The sequence below is a fragment of the Sorex araneus genome, chromosome 2, assembly GCF_027595985.1.
Source record: "Sorex araneus isolate mSorAra2 chromosome 2, mSorAra2.pri, whole genome shotgun sequence".
Classification (NCBI taxonomy): Eukaryota; Metazoa; Chordata; class Mammalia; order Eulipotyphla; family Soricidae; genus Sorex; species Sorex araneus.
The window spans coordinates 200,177,971-200,200,789 of NC_073303.1; the positions used below are offsets into that span (position 1 = coordinate 200,177,971).

The following is a 22,819-nucleotide window of genomic DNA, read 5'->3' on the forward strand; positions in this document are numbered from 1 at the left end:
TACCTGCTACCCGTACAGGTTGGAAAGGTGATGGGAATTAAGAGGCAGCTGAGGTGGACCGTGGTAGCTGGCCCTGGCGAAATGAACCACATCTGCAAACGCATGCAGTCAAGTGAGCTGTAGGCTCCGGGTTATCTAAAATGCCTTTCTGCAGCTCACCTACACTTTACATACGATATTCCAATTCCCAGGGCAGGGCGAGGACAGCTGAGCGGGAGGGGGCAGGCTTGGTGTGCAGCAGGAGTGGAATGGGTGCCCACCTTGAAGGACTCTCCCAAGACAGTCGAGAGTGACCCTCTGAGTGTGGCCCAGAAAAAGTGACAAAAAAATCGTGGGGGAAAAACCGTCCAGGCAAAAGTTCTGCAGTCTTCCTAAAAGATGCAAATTCTAAAAGAACAAAATCTGTTCCTACAGTAAATCGTCACATTAACTTTATTATTAAAATGTCACTATCACTATCATCCCATTGAACCAGCAGAGGAACCCAGGTGTGCAGGACCCTGGGCTGAGATCTCCAAGCCTGCTCAGATCTGGACTGGGCCTCTTCCACCCAGATATTAAAATGTAAACACACTAAATTGATTTTTTTCCTCACCTCAGTTAAAAGGCTCTTACTTTTTGTACTTTTCGGTTTTGCTAATGTTTGTTCTTTAGAGTAATAAGATTTTTCTATTGTACGACGCATATACGTTTGTCACAAATGCATCCCCCTTAAAGCATGTGATTTTTAATACTTTCGGAAACATCCATATTCCTTACTATGTAAAACTATTTATTTTGTAAAAATGTTTAAATAAGAATAAAAATACTGTATCCAACAGGAATCTTTATTAAAAAAAAAGTGAGTCGACACTATATAGAAAGTCTGAAAAATTTATTTTGGTAGACTGCTTTTTATAGGCATTGGTTTAATGACTTTTCAGAGACAATCCTCTGAAAAGCTATAAATGCAAAGGCTCACACTTTCTTTTATTTCAAATATGCATAGTAATTACCCGGGGAAAAGGAATCTCCATTTTCTGCTAAGAGCAAACAGACCCATGAAACATAAGCCCAAGTCACCCTTTCGTCCTCTGCAAGGGCGGGCGCGGCAGCCTGACCCCAGCCGCCTGTGCCCTGTGGATGTTGTGAGTCTGTGTGTCACCGGTGAGGGGGGTGTGTGTTCGGGTCTCTGTGTGGGCTGAAGGAGGGGGCATTTGTGTTCTTGTGTCTGTGGCCTCGATGTTGTGTGAGTGTGTTGAGGGTGTGTGTTGCCTGTGTACTCTGTGTGTGGGGTGTGTGTGTGTGTGTGTGTGTGTGTGTGTGTGTGTGTGTGTGTGTGTGTGTGTGCGTGCACGCGCTCGAGAGCGCGCATCTGGGCTGCTAGCTCCCACACGGATGCCGCCGTCCTGACTTCCCGGGACCGCTGCCAGGAAGCCCCATGCAGGGCGGGCTGCGGCCCTGGGGAACTCTGAGTATTGCTGGGTACGGTTTTAGGGGGCACAGCCGCAGGAGCCCCCCTGAAACCTGATAGCAGCCCAGAAGGGAAGCTCAAGGCACGGCCGGAGGCCGGGAGGCCGGCTGCGTGGATCCTGAGAGCGGAGGCGCCTGGGGCCGAGCTGCCCTGGGGGAGGGGGAGAGCAGGTGCAAGGCTGCTGTGGCTCGGGAAGTCCCTGGGAGCCGGGGGGCTGTGGGGAGCACCCGTGGTGGAGGAGAATGGAGCCCACTGAGTCACGGGCGGGTCTCAGGGAGCCCGATCTGAGTGTCTGGTGCTGAGGCAGAACCGGGTTCAGGGACGGTGCATCTCTCTCTGCACGGCGCAAGCATGGGGGCCGGGGGCCGGGGCCGCACCTCATTAGTCTGAATTTACAGAAAGGAAATGACATGAGAACATGCCCCCGCACCCGCCAACGCCAAGCTGTCTAGAGCGGGGCCTTCGGCTCGCAGCAAAACCGCATGTTTTCATCAGGGCGTCTGGAGCAGGCTGGGCCGGTGAGAGCGAGGGCCGCGTCCTCCTGCAGGGGCGAGGCGGGCTGCGATGCACGGGTGGTGCCGGCATCTATCTACATCTGTCGCTAACACCAAGCAGGGAGACCTGGGCATTTGGGGGAGATACTGTGGGGGGGAGGGGGAAGGAAAATCATTCTGAGGCGTCTGTAAAAATGACTTCTGCAGTTCTTCTCGGGTTCTAGTTCTAAAAATAAACCCCACTAATTGGCTCTAGGTGCCGTCAGGCCACAGGTGGGCTCCTTGCCTTCTCTCCTACCGTGTGTCCGGCTGATGGCGGGTTCTTAGGTTGGAAACCATGAGGTTTCTTGTTGGTTTGATTTTGGATTGAGGAGCCGCACCTGGAGGTGCTCAGGGGTTACTAACCTGGCCAGGCCAGAGCGATCGTCGAGCGGGTCGAGTGCTTTCCTTGCACGCGGCCGCCCCAGCTTCCATCCCTGGGCCCCCATCTGCTGCCCTGAGCACCACCAGGAGTGACTCCGGAGTACAGAGCCAGGAGTAAGCCCTGAGCACTGTCAGGTGTGGCCCCCAAATCAAACAAACGAACAACAACAAAAAACAAAAGAACATATCACTCCTGGTGGCGCTCGGGGGACTGTATGGGATGTTGGAAATTGAACCGGGGTCAGCTGCACGCAAGGCAAATGCCGTGCCTGCTGTCCTACCACTCTGGCCCCGATCACTAGATTTCTGGGAAGTGCGAGGATGGGGAACAGCTGGACCAAGATGGCGCTGATGGCCCAGGAAGGGCCTTTAGTCATCACAGGGGGGCAACCCCGTCTTCGTCTCCACCCCTTTCACTTCAGCAGGAAGAGAGAAAAGTGGACCAAAATGGGGTCTCTGAAGGCTGCAAAGTCATGTCTGTGATTCACAAGTTCGAGACGGGCGTGGCAGGGGAAAGCCCTGAGCACATCTGGCCGGGGAGGGCACCAAAAGGCAGTCTCTCTTTTGTTCTTCCGTGACATCACGAGGGGACCCAGTCTGAACGCCTTCCAAGCTTCACACCTCCCCCCACCCCCGCCACAGTATTCACTAATCAGGAACAATTTCAACAGGCAAATGAAATACCGGATTTCTGCCAGCCACAGGCACTGCCAGAAATGCTGCCCCCCACCCGCTATTTCAAAGCACGCTTGACATCGCCTTAAAAGGCTCAACCCTCCCTCCCTTGCAGGTGGTATGAGGAGGGGTCTTTGCCTCCAGCTGCCTGAGCCAAACCCTCTGCCCCCAGCCCAGGCCCCCCGCACACACATACACACACCTCGCCCCAGCAATGCCTGACCCTGATCCACTGCTTCGGAAGAGGCAGTAAATCTAAGCCTATGGAAGGCGTAAAGAAATGTCAGAGCCATTAACCCGTTTCCTCCACATGGTCAGTGTCAGCGACCCGCCAGGCGCATCTCTGCGGCCGCTCAGCCTGAGAGAGGTTGACCAGCTCGTTCCTCCGTTAACCAGAAGGAGAGAGCGAGTGGGGAGTGGGGGAGGGGCCTCCCCGTGCGTGCTCACCAACGGCACCCCCCAGCCTCTGACTCTAAGTTTGCCTGACTGGGTTTCCTTTCCCTGAGTCCAAGGGCACAGTCTGGGGAAATATCCAAATCCTTCCGTGACCAGTTCCACATACAAACAGGGTGGGGGGGGGGCGGGGAGGGCAATAAACACACACATCCCCGACCCAGGGGCTGGCCGTGGGGCCGCCCCTCAGTGAGGCTTCCCACGAGGCCCCCCGAGGGAGCCTGCACGCCAGGAAGTGGACGGGCGAAGTCACAGGAGAGAAGTAACAGATTAACCCGGGCGGGAGCCGGCGTCCCCGTCCCCCGGGGGTCCTAGTGCTGCTTGGGCACGATGAGGTTTCGGAGCATGTCGAAGGAGTTGCCGTCTGGGTGCACCGTCACCACCTCTGAGCCCTCCTGGTGCACCTGCAGGAAGCCCGAGTCGTCCAGGCCGACCACCGACACCACGGGGCCCTCAGCGCCACCCAGGCGGACCTGCTGGGCGCTGGAAGACAGAAGGCCTGGGGTCAGCGTGCGCCGGCCACGGGGTCCGGTGCCCTGTGGTTGCTGGGAGGTCTCTGGCGATGTCGCCTGGGGAGGAAGGCTCACTCACCGCTGCTGGGGCACCTTCCCCCCAAGTCCAGGGTCTGTTCCTCGGGCCCCAATTCTCTCCCACAGCCCCCATCTGTTGTCTCTCTCTGTGGGTGACTGGGTACCCCAATAGTTCCTGGTGAGTGTATCTGTGTGCGTATGTGTGTGTGTGTGATTGTGTACCTCCTGGCAGTGAGTACATGAATATGTGTGTGTGTGATTGTGTACCTCCTGGCAGTGAGTACATGAGTGTGTGTGTGACTGGATACCTCCTGGCAGTGAGTGAATGAGTATGTGTGTGGGGGGGTTTTGGGGGGTATCCCAATAGTTCCTGATGGATTAGTGTGTGTGTGTGTGTGTGTGTGTGTATATGTGTATGTGTGTGTGACTGAGTTGCCCAATAGTTCTGGTGGGTCAGTGAATTCGTGTGTGTGTGTGTGTGTGTGTGTGTATGTATATGTGTGTGTGTGTATGTGTGTATGAGTGTGTGTGTCTGGGTATCCCAATAGTTCCTGATGGACCAGTGTGTGTGTGTGTGTGTGTGAGAGAGAGAGAGAGTGAGAGAGAGAGTGGGTACCTCCAGTGGGAGAGTGTGTGAGTGTGTGAGTGGGTGAGGGGGCCTGCTAGGGGGAACATCCTGTCTGTGCTGGCTCATCCTGACCCTGTGCTGGAGGCCTCAGTCCCCTTGACCCTGACCTGAAATCATGGTCTGGAAGGGGAGTGAATGAATGAATGAATAAATGAATGAATGAAGGCAGAATGAATGAATGAAGGCAGAGTGGGTCTGGGTTCCGAGGTTTACCAGTGTTCTTTCTGACAAGTAAAGCTCATTCTGTGTCGCTGGGTCCTTTCCAAAGGTACTGACCGAATCCCATTCCTGCCGACAGCTGTACTATAGCATTGCCCCCCCCATGTTTATTCTGAAGATTAAAAGAGCCTGAAGGAAATCTGAAAAGACAGCACTGTCCTCCCTTCACTTCCCCTTCACTCCCACCCACACGACTTGCTGTCATGCTTACACAAACACACACACACACACACACACACACACACACGAACATGTGGACACGCCAAAGCACACACATGGCTGAATGCGTGAGCTTCCCCTCGCTGCTTATTGGAAACGACTCTGCCGGGATCACAGGCCTGACTCTGAGCCCCCTGGGTCCCGGGTCCCCTGGAGCACTCCCTCCGAAAATGTCAGGGCCAGGGCCAGAGAGAGCGGACAGTGAGGAGGGTCCTTGCCTTGCACACAGCTGAGCCAGCTTTGACCCAACATACCGCATCCGGCCCCCACGACCCCACCAGGCTTAGGCCCTGGGCCCTGACATCCAGGGCCCCAAACAAAACGAAACAAAACAAAACGAAACACAACACAACAAAACGAAACAAAACAAATCCACCCGGGATGTCACCACGGACTCGGTGGCGGAATCAGCCTGAGAGGCCGCGCTCACCTGTGCAGCCAGTACTTGTAGTAGAGCGGCAGGACGCCGTTGGGGCCTTGGTCCTGGAAGGCCGCGATCAGCCGCTCCAGCACGCTCACGGTCCGGGCGAGGAGGCAGTCCGCCCGCAGGGCCTCCAGCTCCGTGCCCTGCTGCTTGCCGTGCTCGGCCACCAGGTCGTTGATGCAGATGGTGGGGTTACTGTTGGCCACGTTGAACCCACAGCCTGCCGGAGAGCGGCCGGCACCCGGTGAGCTGAGCTGCCCAGGGCACCGGCAGGGACCGGCTTCACGGCCCCCCGCCCCCCACCACGGGGACGCAGGTGCAACCCGGGCTGAGCTGGGACCACGCCCAGCACCCCATGGAGATGCTGGACTCTTCGGAAGGCCAGCCGGTCCCTGTCCCTGCCAGGCTCTGTGGAAAGGCCAGGTGGCAACTAACGTGTTTCTCGTCCTGTTCAAATGCCAGAGCATAAGCACTTCACAGGTCTCTTTTGGGTCTCCCGGGCTTGTGGGGGGCGGGACTCCCGGCTGGATGCTCAGGGCAGCATGTGGACCAAACCTGGGCACTCTGCACACAAAGTCTGCGCACAGCCCACAGCCACCTCCTCAGCCCCAGATCCAGGTGTGAAGGAACAAGCTGGCCTTGCAGGTGCCCACCTGTGACCCTGATAGGACCCTAAGACGTGGCCCCGGAGACCTCTCATCTTCCTAGGAAAGGCTGTGCGGGCAGCAGGGGGCCACCCTCTGATTCGGGGGATCTCGCACAGACCCAGGCCTTGGGACAGGGGCTGAGGGCTGGAACCGGAAGGGATGATTGTGATTTCATACCCCATCCCTCTGGGAGAGGCCAAACTTGGGAGCCGCCCTCTGAGGGTCCCGGATCAACCTCAAGAGCTTTTCACTAAGGTCTGAACTCCTGTGAGAACTCCTGTAAGGCCAGGGTCCGTGGGGCCTTCCAGAGAAATAAACTGCCCCCGTGACCCACCTGGGAAAGAATGATGACATTTACAATGTATGAGGGTCTTTGGGAGAGCTGGAGCGATGGTACAGTGGGTAGGGAGCCCCGCCAAGGTGACCCTTGAGCACAGGGCCAGGAGGGAGACCTGAGCACAGAGCCAGGAGGGACCCCTGAGCACAGAGCCCTGAGCACTGTCAGGTGTGGCCTCAAAACAAAGAAGCAAACGCAAGTCTTTGGTGAGTGCTCAGAGCTACATTCTGGGTGACGCGTGGCCTCCGATTCAACAGCAATAACAAAAACGCCCTTGAGGGGCCAGAGAGAAGAGCAAGGTCTGCATTTGGTTCCCGGCACTGTTTAGGGACCCTCCCAGAACTGCCGGGAATAACCCCAGGCCCCAGCACTGCTGAGTGTTCTCCTAAACACACTCTCAAAAATACACCAGGTGCTTTGGGGCTGGAGCGATAGCACAGCGATAGCGGGTAGGGCGTTTGCCTTGCACGCGGCTGACTAGGGTTCGATTCCCAGCATCCCATATTGTCCCCTGAGCACCGCCAGGGGTAATTCCTGAGTACAGAGCCAGGAGTAACCCCTGAGCATCGCTGGGTGTGACCCAAAAAGTAAAAAAAAAAAACAAATACACCAGCTGCTAAATATAATGACGATTCTATCTGGAGAAATACCAAGGAACCACAGCCACGGAGGGAGAAGCTACAGGTTATTCATTCTCTTGCCATCGGCGTTACAGGAAGGTCCCGAAGATGCCAGGCTAATTACAGGGTATCTGATACTGAAAATATCTGAAAATATGCTCCTGTCTTGGAAAACCAAAAGTCGGGGGGAAGGGCCACATGGATGGCTGTCCACGTGGTCTCCATGCATCGGAACCTTCCCAAGGTCAAAGGGTCCCCGCTCATGCAGGACCTCCCACAGCCTGAATCAGTCCATGCAAGTTACAGAAAGGAAAAACTTTCCCCTCCCTTCAAGCACACCCAATTCCTGCGCTCCCTGAATCCTGCCCTCTCTCCCTGTCCCTTCTGGCTCTCTGGGGAAGTGCTCTGGAAATCGCTGCCTCTTGCCCCAGTGCTAGAGCCTGGGAGGGCGGGGGTGGGGGCAGTAGTGACCGCAGAGTCGGGGCATGAGGCTGGCTCATGCACTTGGCGTCGGCCCTCAGCCTCACTCCAGAAGGGCAGGCAAACAACCCCAGCTCAGGACACCGCCAACGGCCTGAACCTGTCTGCTGGCTGGACAGGGCTGGCCCAAGGCTGACGGGGAGAGCCACTGTTCCCCACGCCAGCAGCCTAGAGCTGCTTTCACGGGTTCAACAGAAGCAACTTCAGGGCTGGAGTGGCAGGTCAGCGGGAAGGGCGCTGGCCTTGCAAGTGGCCGACCCAGGTTCCATCCCCAACATCTCATAGGTCCCCCGAGCACCACCAGGGGTGATTCCTGAGTGCAGAGCCAGGAGTGACTCTCCTCCCTCCCCCCACCCCAAAAAAGAAGCAAGTTCTTCACGTTCTGGGAGAATTTCTTTCCCTACGACACAAAGATCTGTTCAGGCCTTATTCTCCAACTTTAAATTCAACAAGAGGCAGGAGTGAGAACGTGCACTTTCCTGGAAGACACCACAGTGCTGGAGATCTCTCCGGGCTGCATACTGGGCCAATGTCACCGGGGCACCCGAGATGGAGCAGGTGCAGTCTCCCCCCCTACTCCGGATGGAATCCCGGCGACCAAGAGCTTCCACAAGCAAGGCCCAGGTATGCGGGTTCCAGGACTGAATCTCCAGGCCACATGGTGGCAGAGGACCCGGGCTGTCCTTCCCCGGGTCCCCGCCTGCCCAGCAGACTGGCTGTCACGCCCACAATTTGCCTCTGGGCACCATCTTAGCACACCAACAGCCCTGGCCCAGAAACTCCCAACTGAATCCCAAAATGGGTTAGTGTCCTACAGAGATGTCTCTGGAACCTAACCATGTACAACCTAGAAATTTACATTTACAATCATGGTCGTGTAAGCTCTCATGATATTCAAAATGAGCAATGGAAAAGAAATTATCTATCATCTGCCCTGGCAGGTAGGCTTGAATGGTGGTGGGAAATTTTGAGCAAAACATAATGCTCAAAATTAGAGAGAGGGTATTGGAGAAATTGTCTGCCATAGAGGCAGGGTGAGGACTGGGATGTGGGTAGTGAAAAATTTGCAGTGGTGGAAGGATGGGTGTTCTAACATTGATAAAATTAAAAAAAAAAAGAGTAATGTGGAGTTCATGCCCAATTCAATCAGCTTAATCAATGGCTGAACAAATAGCAGCACTCCTACATTATTAGCACTGTCGTCCTGCTGTTCCATTGAGAGCAGTAACGTCTCCATTGAGAGACTAGTTGTTACTGTTTTTGGCATATCAAATATGCCACGGGGAGCTTGCCAGGCTCTGCCCTGCGGGTGGGATACTCTCAGTAGCTTGCTGGACTCTCCAAGAGGGGCAGAGGAATCGAACCCGGGTTGGCCGTGTGCAAGGCAAATGCCCTACCTGCTGTGCTATCGCTCCAGTCCCCTACATTATTTGAAAGAAGAAAGGAAAGAAAGAAGGAAAGAAAGAAAGAAAAAAAGAAAGAAAGAAAGAAAGAAAGAAAGAAAGAAAGAAAGAAAGAAAGAAAGAAAGAAAGAAAGAAAGAAAGAGAAAGAAGGAAGAAAAGAAAGAAAGAAAGAAAGAAAGAAAGAAAGAAAGAAAGAAAGAAAGAAAGAAAGAAAGAGAGAGAAAGAAGAAAAGAAAGAAAGAAAGAAAGAAAGAAAAGGAAAGAAAGAAAGAGAGAGAAAGAGAAAGAAAGAAAGAAAGAAAGAAAGAAAGAAAGAAAGAAAGAAAGAAAGAAAGAAAGAAAGAAAGAAAGAAAGAAAGAAAGAAAGAAAGAAAGAGAAAGAACGAAAGAGAGAGAGAGAAAGGAAGTGCATCTTGAGAGCCGAGACAGAACGGGGGTGGACTCACTCGCCCTGCATCCGGGCACCACCACGGGCCCCCACCAAGCCCTCCCCAGGCCAGCACCATCAGGGGTCACTCCTGAGCAGGCCCAGCGGCATCCTCCAAACCGGTAAAATTCCTATTTGATCAGATGCCAATTTGGTGCTTTCCGTGGCTTCCCTGAGGGCCACGAGCTCCCCGGAAGTGGCCTGTTCTGCTCAGGTCCTAACATTCCATATCTACAGGACCCAAAGGAGTCATCACTCCGGTCCCCCGGGCCCCTGGGGTCCACTCAGAACCGAGTTCTGTTTGTGTGGTGCTCAGGGCGGACTCCTGGCCCTGTGCTCAGGGATCAGTCCTGGCAGTGCTTTGGAGACCCTCTGCGGGGCTGGAGATCGAAGCCTAGTTCACCCGGGGTTGGGCAACCCCCTCCCCGGGGTCCCTGTCTCCCGCCCTGAGCTCTGTTTCCATCCCTCCGAAGGTCCCGGGGGAGGAGGCGAGCACTTACCGATGAGGATGTGAAAGGTGTCCCCGAGCAGCGTGGAGTTGACCAGCACCCCCCCGATCTTCATGAGGTCACTGTAGTAGATATCGTTGGGCCACTTCACTCGCAGGTTGATGTCCTAGAGAGAGAGCCGCATTCGGAAGCCGGCAGGGGTGAAGGGGGCGAGGCCCGAGACAAAGTGAGGAGACACAGGCTCTGCTCGTGGGCCGCCCCACCCCCTCCCCCTCCACATCCAGCACCTCTGGGAGCAAGTCCCGAGCACAAGCTGAGAGCAGCAACCCCCCCGCCAAGCCCTGTTGGGTGTGTGACCCCCAAATCAGTCCATGGAAGGAAGGAAGGTGAGATAACGCTCAGGTATGAGTCTGAGCTCACTATTTTCCCTATGTCTCTAAGTCACTCATCTACCGCCTGCTGAGGTTAGACACGTGAGTGTCCCCTCTACCTGCCCCCTAAAAGTCCTGGCGGCCGCCAACTTCCAGAACCCAATGAGAAGTGCGGGCACATGGGTTGTGACAATAAACTCCAGACCACAAGGGATAGGGAGGGGACGGGCTGGCTCCTCTCATCCCCCGGCCTCCCATAGGACCCTGCAGGTCACGCCCACAAACTGCCCTGCCCCCCACTTGAGATCCTTAATGGCCACGATCCAGAGACACACAAAAGAATCTCCAAACTGAGCAGCCCACTGCAGATTTCTCCAGACCCTAATGATCTAAAATTTTAGAATTCCAGGAGCACATGGCTTCGAGTGGCCACGCGCCATTTTATGCTACTCATAGCAAGCAATACAAGCACAGGGAGAGTGTCTGCCACAGAGGCAGGGGGAGAGCTGGGGGGGATACTGAGGTTCCTGGTGGTGGGAGATGTGCACTGGTGGAGGGTTGGGTGATCGATCATTGTACGACTGAAACTCAGACAGGAAAGCTTTGTAACTATCTTGTGGTGATTAAAATAATAATGATAATATTAAATTAACACTCTGAATTTTAAAAAAAAGTAATGTGGAGTTCATGCCCCATTCAATCAGCTTAATTAATGGCTGAATAAATAGCGATGCTCCTACATTTAAAAAAATGTGAGTGCAAGGAAAGGCCAGAAAGGCCACCGAGAGGGCTGGACACTGCACGCAGCCTGTCTGAGGTGACGTGAGGACACACCCACTAGCAAGCCCTGGCAAAGCTTGCTGGCCCGCTGTGACACCAATGTCATACCTGGTCTGAGCACTGGGCATCCAGAATTCAGCCAGTGCCCTGGCACATGAAAAATGCACAGCAGGGGGCTAGCGAGGAATCACCCCCTCTTTTTTATTGATTTTTTTTTGCTTTTTGGGTCACACCCGGCAATGCACAGGGGTCACTCCTGGCTCATGCACTCAGGAATCACCCCTGGCAGTGCTCAGAGGACCATATGGGATGCTGGGATTTGAACACGGGTTGGCTTCGTGCAAGGCAAACGCCCTCCCCGCTGTGCTATCGCTCCAGCCCCCACCCCCTCTTTTTATGGTTTTGTTTTTGATCCCGAGGCAGAGCCTGGCAAGCTACCTGTGGCGTACTCGATATGCCAAAAACAACAAGTCTCACAATGAAGATGTTACTGGTGCCTGCTTGAGCAAATCAATGGAGAATGGGACAATAGTGCTATAGTGCTACAGGTTGGGTTTTTTTTTTTTCCCTATTTGGGTCACACCTGGAGATGCACAGGGGTTACTCCTGGCTCTGCACTCAGGAATTACTCCTGGTGGTGCTCGGGGGACCATATGGGATGCTGGGAATCGAACCTGGGTCGGCCGCGTGCAAGGCAAATGCCCTCCCCGCTGTGCTATCGCTTCAACCCCTACAGTGCTATAGCTTTTTTTATTATTTATTATTATTATTATTATTTTTGCTTTTTGGGTCACACCTGGCGATGCACAGGGGTTACTCCTGGCTCTGCACTCAGGAATTACCCCTGGCCGTGCTCAGGGGACCATATGGGATGCTGGGATTTGAACCCGGGTCGGCCGCGTGCAAGGCAAACGCCCTACCCGCTGTGCTATCTCTCCAGCCCCAGTGCTACAGCTTTTGATCAAGCAAATTGTCCCCCGGGAGGAACTTTATTCATGACCCCAGTTTATGTCTCTCCCCCAATGCCAACCATGACCTGATTTTAGCAGAATGCAAATTAATTCTAAAGATTCTAAAGTCTGCAGATGAAGCACAGAACTGGATTCCCTTGCCCCATATTATATGTATTTTTCAATAGTCCCCCAGTTCCAAAGGCCTCATCTCTTAGCTCTGCAGCTTGGCTCAAAGCACTCAAGCCTCCACACAATTTTGTCGTTTTAGCCCTTTTCCAGAAAATTGGCTGAGTGTGACCTCCGTAACCCTTTCCCGGGGCATCCAGAGAAGTTTTGCCCTTCTTGAGGGCTGGGGGCCACACCCAGCCGTGCTCAGGGCTGTCTCCTGGCTCTGCACTCGGAGACCACTCCTGGCAGAGCCCAGAGGTCCATATGGGATGCCCGGGACCGGACCCAGGTTGGCCTCGTGCAAGGCCGCCCTCCCGGCTGTGCTATCGCTCCGACCTCGGCTGCCCTTTTCGTCCTGTGTGACTTCACCGGGCTGGTGCTGCCACAGTTTGTCCCAAAAGTCTGACGGTGTTTCAGGACATTCCACCAGGTTCATGAGAGCAAAATCCGGGGTGGGTTGGGGTGGGGGGGTGGCGGCAGGGAGAAAGAGCCAAAGCCCCTTTTTCCTAGCTGCAAAACTCTGCTCTGAGGATGGAGAATGAGGCAGGCAGTGCTGGGGCCACCACGTGAACGTCCAGCCTCGTTCTCTCAGTGAGGTGGCACGTTGGTGGAGTGGTCCGTGAGTCCTCGGTGGTCCCCGAGGAACAAAGGGGCGCTGTGTGGCGGCCAGGCGGTGGATCCCAGGGCAAAGAAGGGTTTCCAGGGCCCTGAACTGGACATCACAAGTCACTCCCGCTGGCCCAGTTCGCTTCAGTTACTGCAGAAACGGGCCCGCCCTACCGCGCTGTGTGAGGGCAGCGTGGGACTCTGCACCAGGCTGTTTCCACTCGGGGCACCACAGAGGGGGGTGGGTGAGACCCCTCCCTGCCCCAAGGGACCCAGACCCAGCAGGCGACCTCCATTGCCCAACTGCCGCCTTGCTCCAAGCCGCTCTCTGGACCACAAGGCCGCACAACACATTATAAGACACGTCCTACCCATTTTCCATAATTACATCAGAGTTGATGGCGTTCAGACAGCAGGCAACAAATCACAGAGACCAGCAAGCTACCGAGTGTCCTACCCACTCGGGCAGAGCCTGGCAAGCTCCCCGTGGCGTATTGGATATGCCAAAAACAGTAACGACAGGTCTCATTCCCCTGGCCCTGAAAGAGCCTCCAATTTCGGGAAAGACGAGTAAGAAGAGGCTGCTAAAGTCTCAGGGCGAGTGTAATAGAGACGTTACTGGTGCCCGCTCGAGTAAATCTACAAACAACGGGATGACAGTGAAACAGTGATACAGTGGGCGACCGGGTGCTCCCTGTTAGAGGCCCCCGAGGGCGCCCACCTCCTGCCTGGCCAATGCACAGATGGGGGATGGGGCGCACGCTCGGGAAATCGCACGTACCTGGTAGCCGGGAATGGACCTCACGGCCTCCACCACAGCCAGCGACGCCAGGTGCTGCACGAAGGGGATCCTCTGTCCCAGGTGGGACCTCAGGGGCACGGTGACCAGCACAGTGGCCAGCGCGCAGCCCACGGGGCTCAGCCACGCGTTCCTGCCGCGCCCTGGAACACAGGCCCCACCCGCCCACGTGAGCGCGCACCGACTCCATGCCCTCAGCCCTGCGGGCAGCCAGCCCTGAGCACTGAGCTAGGAGCCAGCCTGAAGCACTGCTGGGTGTCGCCACCACTTTTTTTTTTTTTAGGAATACAGGGGTGGTAAAGGAAAAATAATAATGAAAAAAAAAGAAAAAAAGAAAAGGGATTTCTGAGAATAACCTCTTATTCTGATAGCACAGCAGGTAGGGCGTTTGGTTGACCTGGGTTCAATTCCTCTGTCCCTCTCAGAGAGCCCAGCAAGCCACCGAGAGTATCCCACCCACATGGCAGAGCCTGGCAAGGTCCCCGTGGCGTATTCAATATGCCAAAAACAGTAACAACAAATCTCACAATGGAGACGTTACTGGTGCCGCTCCAGCAAATCGATGAGCAATAGGATGATAGTTTAGGTTGTTCTTTTATAAAAAAAAAAAAATCATCGGAGGGGTCATGAGGGAAAAAACAAAGAAACAAAAACACCATAAAGGGGGTTGGCGACAGAACAGCGGGTAAGGTATCTGCCTTGCATGCGGCCAAGCCAGGTTCAACGCCTGGCACCCCTACAGTGCCCTGTGCCCCGCCAGGAATTGATCCCTGACCACCGCTGAGTGTGACCCCAAAAAGAACAAAAGTCAGAAAGATGAGGTGGTCAAAACAAGAGGAGTGGGAGCTCCACCGTCTTCTGTTCGCCAGTGCCACCCTGAATCCCACAACGCCAACAAGCTGGCATTTTTCCCTATTTGATGGGTGTCCAACATGTTTAAGAGAAAGAAGGAAAATGGTGGGGTTCATGCCCAATCCAATCCGCTTAATCAGTGGCTGAACAAATAGCAGTACTCCTACATTATTAAAAAAATTTTTTTTAATTAAAAAAAAAGGAAGACGGAAAATGGTGGATTCTTTGGGGGAGATGGACTACTCGTTTCGGGGGGCTGCATCTGAGGCAGGCAGAGGAGCTGCTGCGTGCCGATAGGGCACAGGGTGGGCAGGGGCGGCCTCCTACGGGGACTCTGGGGCGGGGACCCGGGGCTGGGCTGCCCCCTGCTTCCTGGAGGTCACCCCGTCAGCAGCCAGTGAGGGCACCCACCTCACTCGCCAAAGCCACAACGCAGAGCACCAGAGAACCTTCAGGAAAACGGGTGTCTCTGCCGCACTGTTAGGACACACCCCCATGTGCCACAGGGCAGGCTCTAAGCTGTCGGGGACCGGAAGTGACAGCCATGGTGAGAGGTGTCACCTGAGTGTCTCTGCTGGAGGTGACAGCGGCTCCTCCACTCCCCTCTCCCTCCTTCCTCCTCCCCTTCCTCCTCCCTCCCCTCCCATCCCCATTCTCCTCTCTCCCTCCTCCCCATCCTTCCTCCTTCCCCATTTTCTCTCTTCCCCCTCCTCCCTCCATTCCCTTCCTTCCTCCCCGCCCCTTCTCTTCCATTCCTCCTCCTCCCCTACCCTCCTCCTCCCCTCCCCTCCTCCTCCCGCTCCGCCCGGTCTTTCAGGAGAGGAGCCCGTCTCTGAAGCACGGCCTGCAGAGACCCCACCCAGGAACAGACGAACCCAGTGCTCACCTCTGCCCTGCGTCTGGCGGCCCGCGATGGCGATCAAACCCATTTCCGGTGGCATCTCAAACATCAACCTGCCAATGGTGGGAAAGAGCAGTTATCCAGAAGCACGGGGATGGGTTCCTGGGTGGGTGGGTGGGGGCGGGAGGCGGGAGGCGGGCAGAGGGAGGACCAGTTCCCGGTTTGGCCAACAGAGAGATGCAAAGCCAGAAGGCAGGTCAGCCCGGGACAGTTTCTGGAATGGGCAAGACAGCTACGGGGCGAGAAACCTCATTCCACCCCCAAACTGGCTGGAGGGGGAGGCCCGAGGGCCTGCAGGGGCTCTGTCCTGGGAGATTCTCCGGGGTCCTGTCCAGGGCCGAGCAGCAGCCCCTGACATGTGGTTCTATTTACTGCGCCTTTCTGTCGGGACAGGCGGTTCTGATTACCCGGCGCGCAGATAGGGTGGCCGTGAAGCCGGGTCAGAGATTCGCTCTCCCCCGAGAACTAATTACGCGTGCGTGGGAGTAAATAAATCCACACCTTCGGGAGCCCAGGAGAAGCCAGGAGCAAGGGGGCGGGCGGGGGGCTTTTCAGCGGCTTCAGGAGAAGCAGCCAAATTTCCCTCTGGGGGAGGAGAGAGGGGCTCCGTGTCGCCAGACAAGTCAACATTCACTTAATTTTGTTTCACTTTTTTTCAGTGAAGGGAAAGGAAGGGGGGGACTTCCCCACCACCCCGCTTTCGAATGGGCTCCCGGCGACTTTCGGCGACTTTCTAGTGGGAGAAAGGGTCGCACCTGTTCCTGGGAGCTGGCACAAGTGACTGAGAAGGAAGGTCCCGGGCTAGGTCGTTGCAGCCATGGGAAAATGGGTTCACGCGTTTCTCAGGGCAGAGCTTGGGGCCCGTTTTTGTTTCTGTTTTTTTTGTTTGTTTGTTGGGGAGAGGAGGGACTGGGCCTCTCCTGACTGCTCAGGGGTCACCAGACGGTGGCTGGGGGGTGACCACAGGTGCCGGGGACTGGACCAGGTCAGCCACCTGAAGGCAGCCGTGAGGCCGTCCCCTGCCCTGTCTCTGGGCCCTCTGGGAAGAGGGGAAGCGGGGACATGAGCGCAGAGGGGGGTGGGGGGGAGGGTGTCTTGGACCACGAGGACATTTCCTGGGTGTCCGAAGGGGAGGGGCCCGCCTGGCACTTTATTTATTTATTTATTTATTATTTTTAAATGAATCACCGTGAGGTACAGTTACAGACTTACAAACTTTCATGCTTGCGTTTCAGTCATACAATACTCGAGTACCCGTCCCTCCTCCAGTGCCCGTTCTCCACCACCAATGATCCCAATATCATCCCTCCCACCACCCCACCCCACCCCACCCCACCCCACCCCGCTCTAGGAATGCCTGGCACTTCTTGGGGGCGTGAGCAATAGCGGGAGCGGGCCGGACAGGGTCTCCCCCTCGGACCTGGCATGTGTCCGAGACACGCATGGAGCCACGACACGCATGTGCTCTCGCTGGCGGGCCGCTCCGGAACCCCCCGTGCAGGCTTCTAGAACAAAGGGGAAGGAGGAAGGAAGCGTCCAGAGGCTTGGCAGCAGTTAAGAGAGCAGACTGAGGAGACGAGCCAGGGCCAGGAGGGCCAGGAGGAAACTCTGGGGCCGGGGGAAGGTCTGGAGACCCCCCATTTCGCCGGGGCTGAGGGATCACTGTGGGCGGGGCCCCACGCAGCACACACAGCTTCTCCCCTTCCCCACGCCAGTCAGGGGAGGAGGGTGCCAGGGTGGCGTGGGCAGGAAGCAGACACTGTAAATGCCACGCAGAGTGGACGGGTCTTCCCGAAAGGAAAGAGAAAGGCGTGGGGGAAAGAAGGGGTGAAGGCTGCGGCGTCATTCCCTATCTTTGCTGGCCACGGCGTGGAATAAGAGGGTCCCCACCGTGGCGGCAGAGCACTGCAGTGCCCAGGTACCCCCGAGACTCAGTTCTCAGCCCCCCGTGCAGCCCAGGCAGGAAGGAGCCTTGGACAAGCCCAACAACGCCTGACGATGCAGGACTTCATGGTGCCTCAGGGTCCACCAGCGGCCACACCCGCAACGTCACAGTCCGTGGAAGGAACCTTCAGTGGCCAAAGCTCATCTAGAAGGTGGGCGGTGGGAAAGGGCCCGGCTCCGACTGAACGAAGAACCGTTTCTGCTCTGTGCAGTCGCGGCTGCCAGGTGATGTTTTTCCCATTATATATATATTTTTGTTTTTGTTTTTGTTTTTGGGTCACACCTGGCGATGCACAGGGGTTACTCCTGGCTCTGCACTCAGGAATTACCCCTGGCAGTGCTCAGGGGACCATATGGGATGCTGGGATTCGAACCCGGGTTGGCTGAGTGCAAAGCAAACGCCCTACCCGCTGTGCTATTGCTCCAGCCCCTCCCTTTATATATTTTTTAATTTCCCTTTATTTCTAAAATGTTTACGGTGATAGAAATGATTGAATAATAATAATGGCTTCCAAGTTATTATTAGAAAAGATAGTGTATTTGGGATTGACTTTTAAGTGAATATATAGACTTAGTACCTTTTTAACTGTTTTGAAAATGTGGGAAAGCAGAGTTTTTATGTTTACAAGTAATTTTTTTTAGTTTCTTTTGTTTGGGGGCCACACCTAGCTCGGACTGGCTCCTGGCTCTGTGCTCAGGGGTCACTGTGACAGGCTTGGGGGCTGTAGTGCTGGGGATCAAGTCTGAGTCTGCCACAAGCAAAGCAAATGCATAACCTGCTGTACTATCTCTCCGGTCTCTACAAATCATATTTATAGTGACCTTCAAGAACAGGAAGGGGGGAAATGCCTTAGAAGTAAGAATAACATCTCCAGCACCACTTTTCAGGACGCTGATGGGCTGGCAATTAATGAGTAGAAATACCTTTCCTTTTGATATAGTGTAGAAAAGTGGGGATGCTTAGATCACCTTTGACCCAAGAGTTTAGGGAAGAGAAGAACAGGGAAGGAAAGAAATCAAGGGGATAAGGAAGAAGATGAGAAAGGGAAGCAAGGGGGGACCAGGGGGCCGGGACTTTGGTTAGACTGGTGATGTGGGAGGGTGGTACAGCTGTCAATCCAAAACACAGACTCTGAAAACATGAGACCTAAGCTGCAGCCTCTGTACTTCGTCATGTGCCTGTCAAGGTGACAGGTGGGAAGGCGGTTGGGGGGGAGGGGCGGAGAGAGATGGAGAATCGGAACACAGGAGGAGGGAAGCTGACACTGCTGGTGGGATTGGTGTTCAAATATTATATGCCTAAAACTCAGCTATCAAGAAGTTTGTAAATCATGGTTCTTTAACTTTTTTTTTAATCCTTTTTCTTTTATTTGGATTTTGGGCCACACCCAGCATTGCTCAGGGCTAACTCTGGGTTCTGTGCTCCAGGCTCACTCCTGGTGAAGCTCGGGGACCCCTACGTGGTGCCACATATAGAATCGAGCTTGGCCATGTACAAGGCAAGTGGGTTTGTCCCCGTACTATCTTTTCAGTCCCTAGAAAGTGTACTTTAGAAAACCTCTGCGATACCAAAATTTTAGTGATGATGATTTTAACAGGTGCTATTGTTTGGGAAAAAAAATACCAAAAAGTACAAAGCAGAAGCTATTTAAATGTAATAAGTAAGTTATTCCAATAAGGCCATATTCTCATTTAAAGTGAATAATGTTCTACTCTTTCATCCCCCTGAAACACAGAGGCCGGGCAGAGGGGCCCAGGGGCTACAGCACATGCTGGTCCCCAGCTCTACACAGTCCCCTGGTCTCAGAGGATACCCCCAAGCACCATCAGATGTGGCCCCCAGAGGCAGCAGTACACACACACACACACACACACACCTAGATATTATTTTTTGTCTGGCTGGGGGTGCAGAGGACTGAACCCTGGAGGTGCAATAAGGGCCCAACCCACTGTACCCCAGCCCCATAGATACATTTTACAAAACAGTTTTCTCATATTGGAAACATGCCTTAATTTGGAGCTAGTCAAATGATGCTATAGATGTCCAGTTATAGTCCTGAAGATAGATCCTTCCTCTCTTCCTCTTCCCTCCTCCTTCGTTCCTTTCCTCCTTCCTTCTACCCCTCCTTCCCTCCCTCCTTTCTTCCTTTCCTCCTTCCTTCTACTCCTTCCTTCCTTCCTTCCTTCCTTCCTTCCTTCCTTCCTTCCTTCCTTCCTTCCTTCCTTCCTTCCTTCTTTCCTTTCTCCTTCCTTCTTTCCTTCCTCCTCCCTCCCTTCTTTCCTGCCTCACGTACTTCCTTCTTTCCATCCCTTTTATCTTCTTTCCTTCCTTCCATCACCTCTTCTCCCTCCCTGAAACCATACACACTGAAAATGCTTAAGCCCCATCCAGCACACAGGGTTCGTGCTACACCAATCCCCCCACCCCGCCCCTCTGCAGCTCTGTGACCTTGTCCTCCAGAGGGGCAGGCCTGGCTCGCATGAGCTCAGATACGTTTCCTTATTTGCTCAATAGTGAAACACACACAATGTGGTTTCAGAGCTGCTGGCCCAGGCTACTGTGGTAAACAAGCTTCTGACCAGGCTCTGTCATCGCTGCGGTCTGTTCTTTGTCCTGGGGGGTTCGTAAGGCCGCGTTGGAAAGTTCCTTTTCTCTTTCACTTTAGTGTGGCTGGGTCACCCTCTGAAGAAAGGGTGTACTTCTGTCCCCGTGCACACCCTTCCTCCACCCCTTCTTTCTCAACTCGCCTCCAGGCACCCCTTTGTCCCGAGGGTTCTCAGGTGGACAGGAAGTGTCACCCCACTGCCCACACCCCTTCTCCTGAAGGTGCTCAGGTGGACAGGAAGTGTCACCCCACTGCCCACATCCCTTCTCCTGAAGGTGCTCAGGTGGGCAGGAAGTGTCACCCCACTGCCCACACCCCTTCTCCTGAAGGTGCTCAGGTGGACAGGAAGTGTCACCCCACTGCCCACACCCCTTCTTCCTGCTTCATCATGATTCGCGGCATTGTTCTTCTTCCTGGTTTACCCAGCCCATGCTCCTCTCTGCTCAGAGACATATCCCTCTCCTTCAAGACAGCTACCGCCTGCAGATGCTCTTTTGAGGGTGACAGAGCAGTGTTGAAATCTCCAACTACTGCTGTGTTGCTATCAATGTCTTTCTTCCATCGTCTGCTGCTGTCTGGAGGTTTTCTGCACCTCATCCTGGTGATCACTGATTCTGTCCTCAGCAGCTATTACTCTCGTATTAAGGCCTTACGGTGAGTCTTTCATTTAGCCTATCCTGTTTTTCAGATCTGTCATTTCTGTTTGTAGCTTTCTCATTTCTGCTCCTGCTCCTGGTCTTTTTGTGTTTTACTAGTTGTTTCTTCGAGCTTGTTCAACACCTCATCATTTGCACTCTGAGCTCCTTTTCAGAGAGGCTATGAGGGAGGCTGTTACCTATTGGGGCTTCAGGATTCCAGCCTTCGCCCCTTCACTGTATTGGAGTCCTGCTGCTCGGCCACGGTTCCATTTGGAGCCTGGAGGTGCGTCTTTCCCACTTCTCTGTCGTCACCTCCCCACCCCCCCACCCGCCGCCAGTGAGGTCTCGGAGAGTTTTATGGGGCGAGGGAGACTACGTTGAGGCCCTATTCGTGGCCTTTTGTCTTTTCACTCCTCTGACCTGTGGGAGGAGTTTGGAGTCTGCTGGCCCCTCGGAGTCCCTTTCTCCTGCCACGGCCATTCTCAAAGATGCACCTTTTGCCTTTGCAGATGCTCTTTTTGTAATCTCCTCACCCACCCTCCACCCACTTCTAGAGCCCAGCACCCTCCAGCCCTGGGCCTGAAGCTGCCTGGTGCCCTCCAGGGAAGAAACAAAAGACCTCACTTCTGAGCAGGGCACTCAGGTAGCTTCCAGAGTGGACCAGACAGATGGGACTCCCTCTTGGCTGTGCTCGGGGACCCTAGGTAGTACCAGAGATCAAACCCAGCTTGGTCATGTGCAAGACAAGGCCCTTAACCCCCGTGGTCTCCCTCAGGTCCCTCTTTTTTTGAACAAGGGGCTCTGGCCCTAAAGGGCGGGCTGAGGTGCCCACATGCCAGGCCTGAGTCAGAATCCAGTTCGAGGGGCCAGAGAGATAGTGCAGCAGGGAGGGCACTTGCCGTGCGTGTGGCCCATCCCAGTTTAATCCCAGGCACCACACACAGGTCCCTGAAGCTCCACCAGGAGTTATCATTGAGCACAGAGTCAGGAGCAAGTCCTGAGCACCATCTCCCAGAATCCAGGTCTGTAAGAGATACGGGGTCCACCGACTATTTCCAGCCCCCCTGCCCACACCACCTTCCGCCAACCATGGGGTCCCCGGCTGCTCCCTGCACCGATTTCTCTCAATATTTCCCTGCACTGTATCATCCTTCTGGAAAGTTCCTCGAGGACATAATCTGCTGTGGCCGACCCACTCCCTTCCAGCTCCCCTGCCTCTCACTGGCGGCTCCTGCCAACCTGAGCCAGGGGAAAGGGCAGCTGAGGACAGCAGGGGGCCTCACCCTGGCCCTTTGGGGATACAGGGTTGAGCCTTCCAAGCTTGAGGCCTTGGGGTCCTCCCCTCCCTGATCCTCAGGCCCCGTCTCTGCTCTCTCAAGCTTTCCCCAGGGGCTCTGGGACATAGCCAGAGTGTCCGTGCCGACCCCTCATGCTCAAGGTGGCAACAGATTCCCCCTTGTCGGGGGTGGTGGTGGCAGCTGGGGACACCCCCATACTGTCCTTCTCCTCAGGGGGCTTCAGCACCCGGATGGTAGGGAGAACACGCGGGAGGACAAGCGCCCCTCTTCCCAGCAGTCCCTAAGACCCTGCCCCTGCCCTCCCCCTCCTCGCCACCCCGCCTCTTCCGAGGACTCTGGAAACAAAGTGGCCGGGCTGGGGGGCCCTGAATTCACGGCCCCCTTTGTTTGGCTTGGCCTCGCGCGATTGCTCTGCCGCGTGCGGTGATATATCTTCTCCACGGAGACCGCTTTCCCCCCGAAATCTAAAGCACAGAGAACCATGCCGCCGGAGGTGTCGGGAGACGGGCTCGCGGGGGGATGGCCCTGGGGCGCAGCGCTGCCAGCAAAGTGCCAGAGCCGGCAAGCAGGTCCCCGCACGTTGGGCAGCGTCCAGACGCCGCGGCCGCTGCTTCAAGGGCTCCTTTATTCCAGCGACTCGCTTCCCTGCGAATGCCATCAGGCCCGTGCACTCAGGGGGCCGGGATTTGGAAGTGGCTGAAATTTAATTTAAAAACTATTATGAAAAGGTTCCCTGCCGCCCCTCCCCCAACCAACGCCATAAATCTTTCCCGTGCACCACGGTCTGTGTTTCGTTTCTCTGCAAACTTGAGAAAAGCATCCGCAGCGGGCACGGAATGATGACGGGGAGAGTCGGGGGGCTGGGGGCTTCTGGGGCTCACACTTACAGCCCAGAGAATGAGTCAGGCTGCTCTGTGCGGGCAGAGGTCAAGTGGGGAAGCGATGTGGACAGGAAGAAGAGCCAGCAAGACTGGGTCATGAGGGTCACAGGGAAGGGGCAAGAGATGGCTCACTTGGGGGT

The 22,819-nt window shown here is 55.0% G+C and overlaps 1 protein-coding gene across 3 annotated transcripts in view; it reads right to left on the reverse strand.

Annotated features, from left to right (window-relative positions):
• Positions 1 to 878: 878 nt before the first annotated feature.
• Positions 879 to 22,819, reverse strand: part of HLCS (holocarboxylase synthetase) — a 173,068-nt gene continuing 151,127 nt past the window's right edge. For all 3 annotated transcript variants that reach the window (XM_055129225.1, XM_055129226.1, XM_055129224.1), the window contains exons 7-11: positions 15,298 to 15,365; positions 13,542 to 13,702; positions 9,934 to 10,048; positions 5,525 to 5,738; positions 879 to 3,981 (exon numbers count right to left, since the gene is read on the reverse strand). In XM_055129225.1, the coding sequence (XP_054985200.1) occupies positions 3,810 to 3,981; positions 5,525 to 5,738; positions 9,934 to 10,048; positions 13,542 to 13,702; positions 15,298 to 15,365 (730 nt within the window). In that variant the 3' untranslated portion in view covers positions 879 to 3,809. The remainder of the gene's footprint in view (positions 3,982 to 5,524; positions 5,739 to 9,933; positions 10,049 to 13,541; positions 13,703 to 15,297; positions 15,366 to 22,819) is intronic.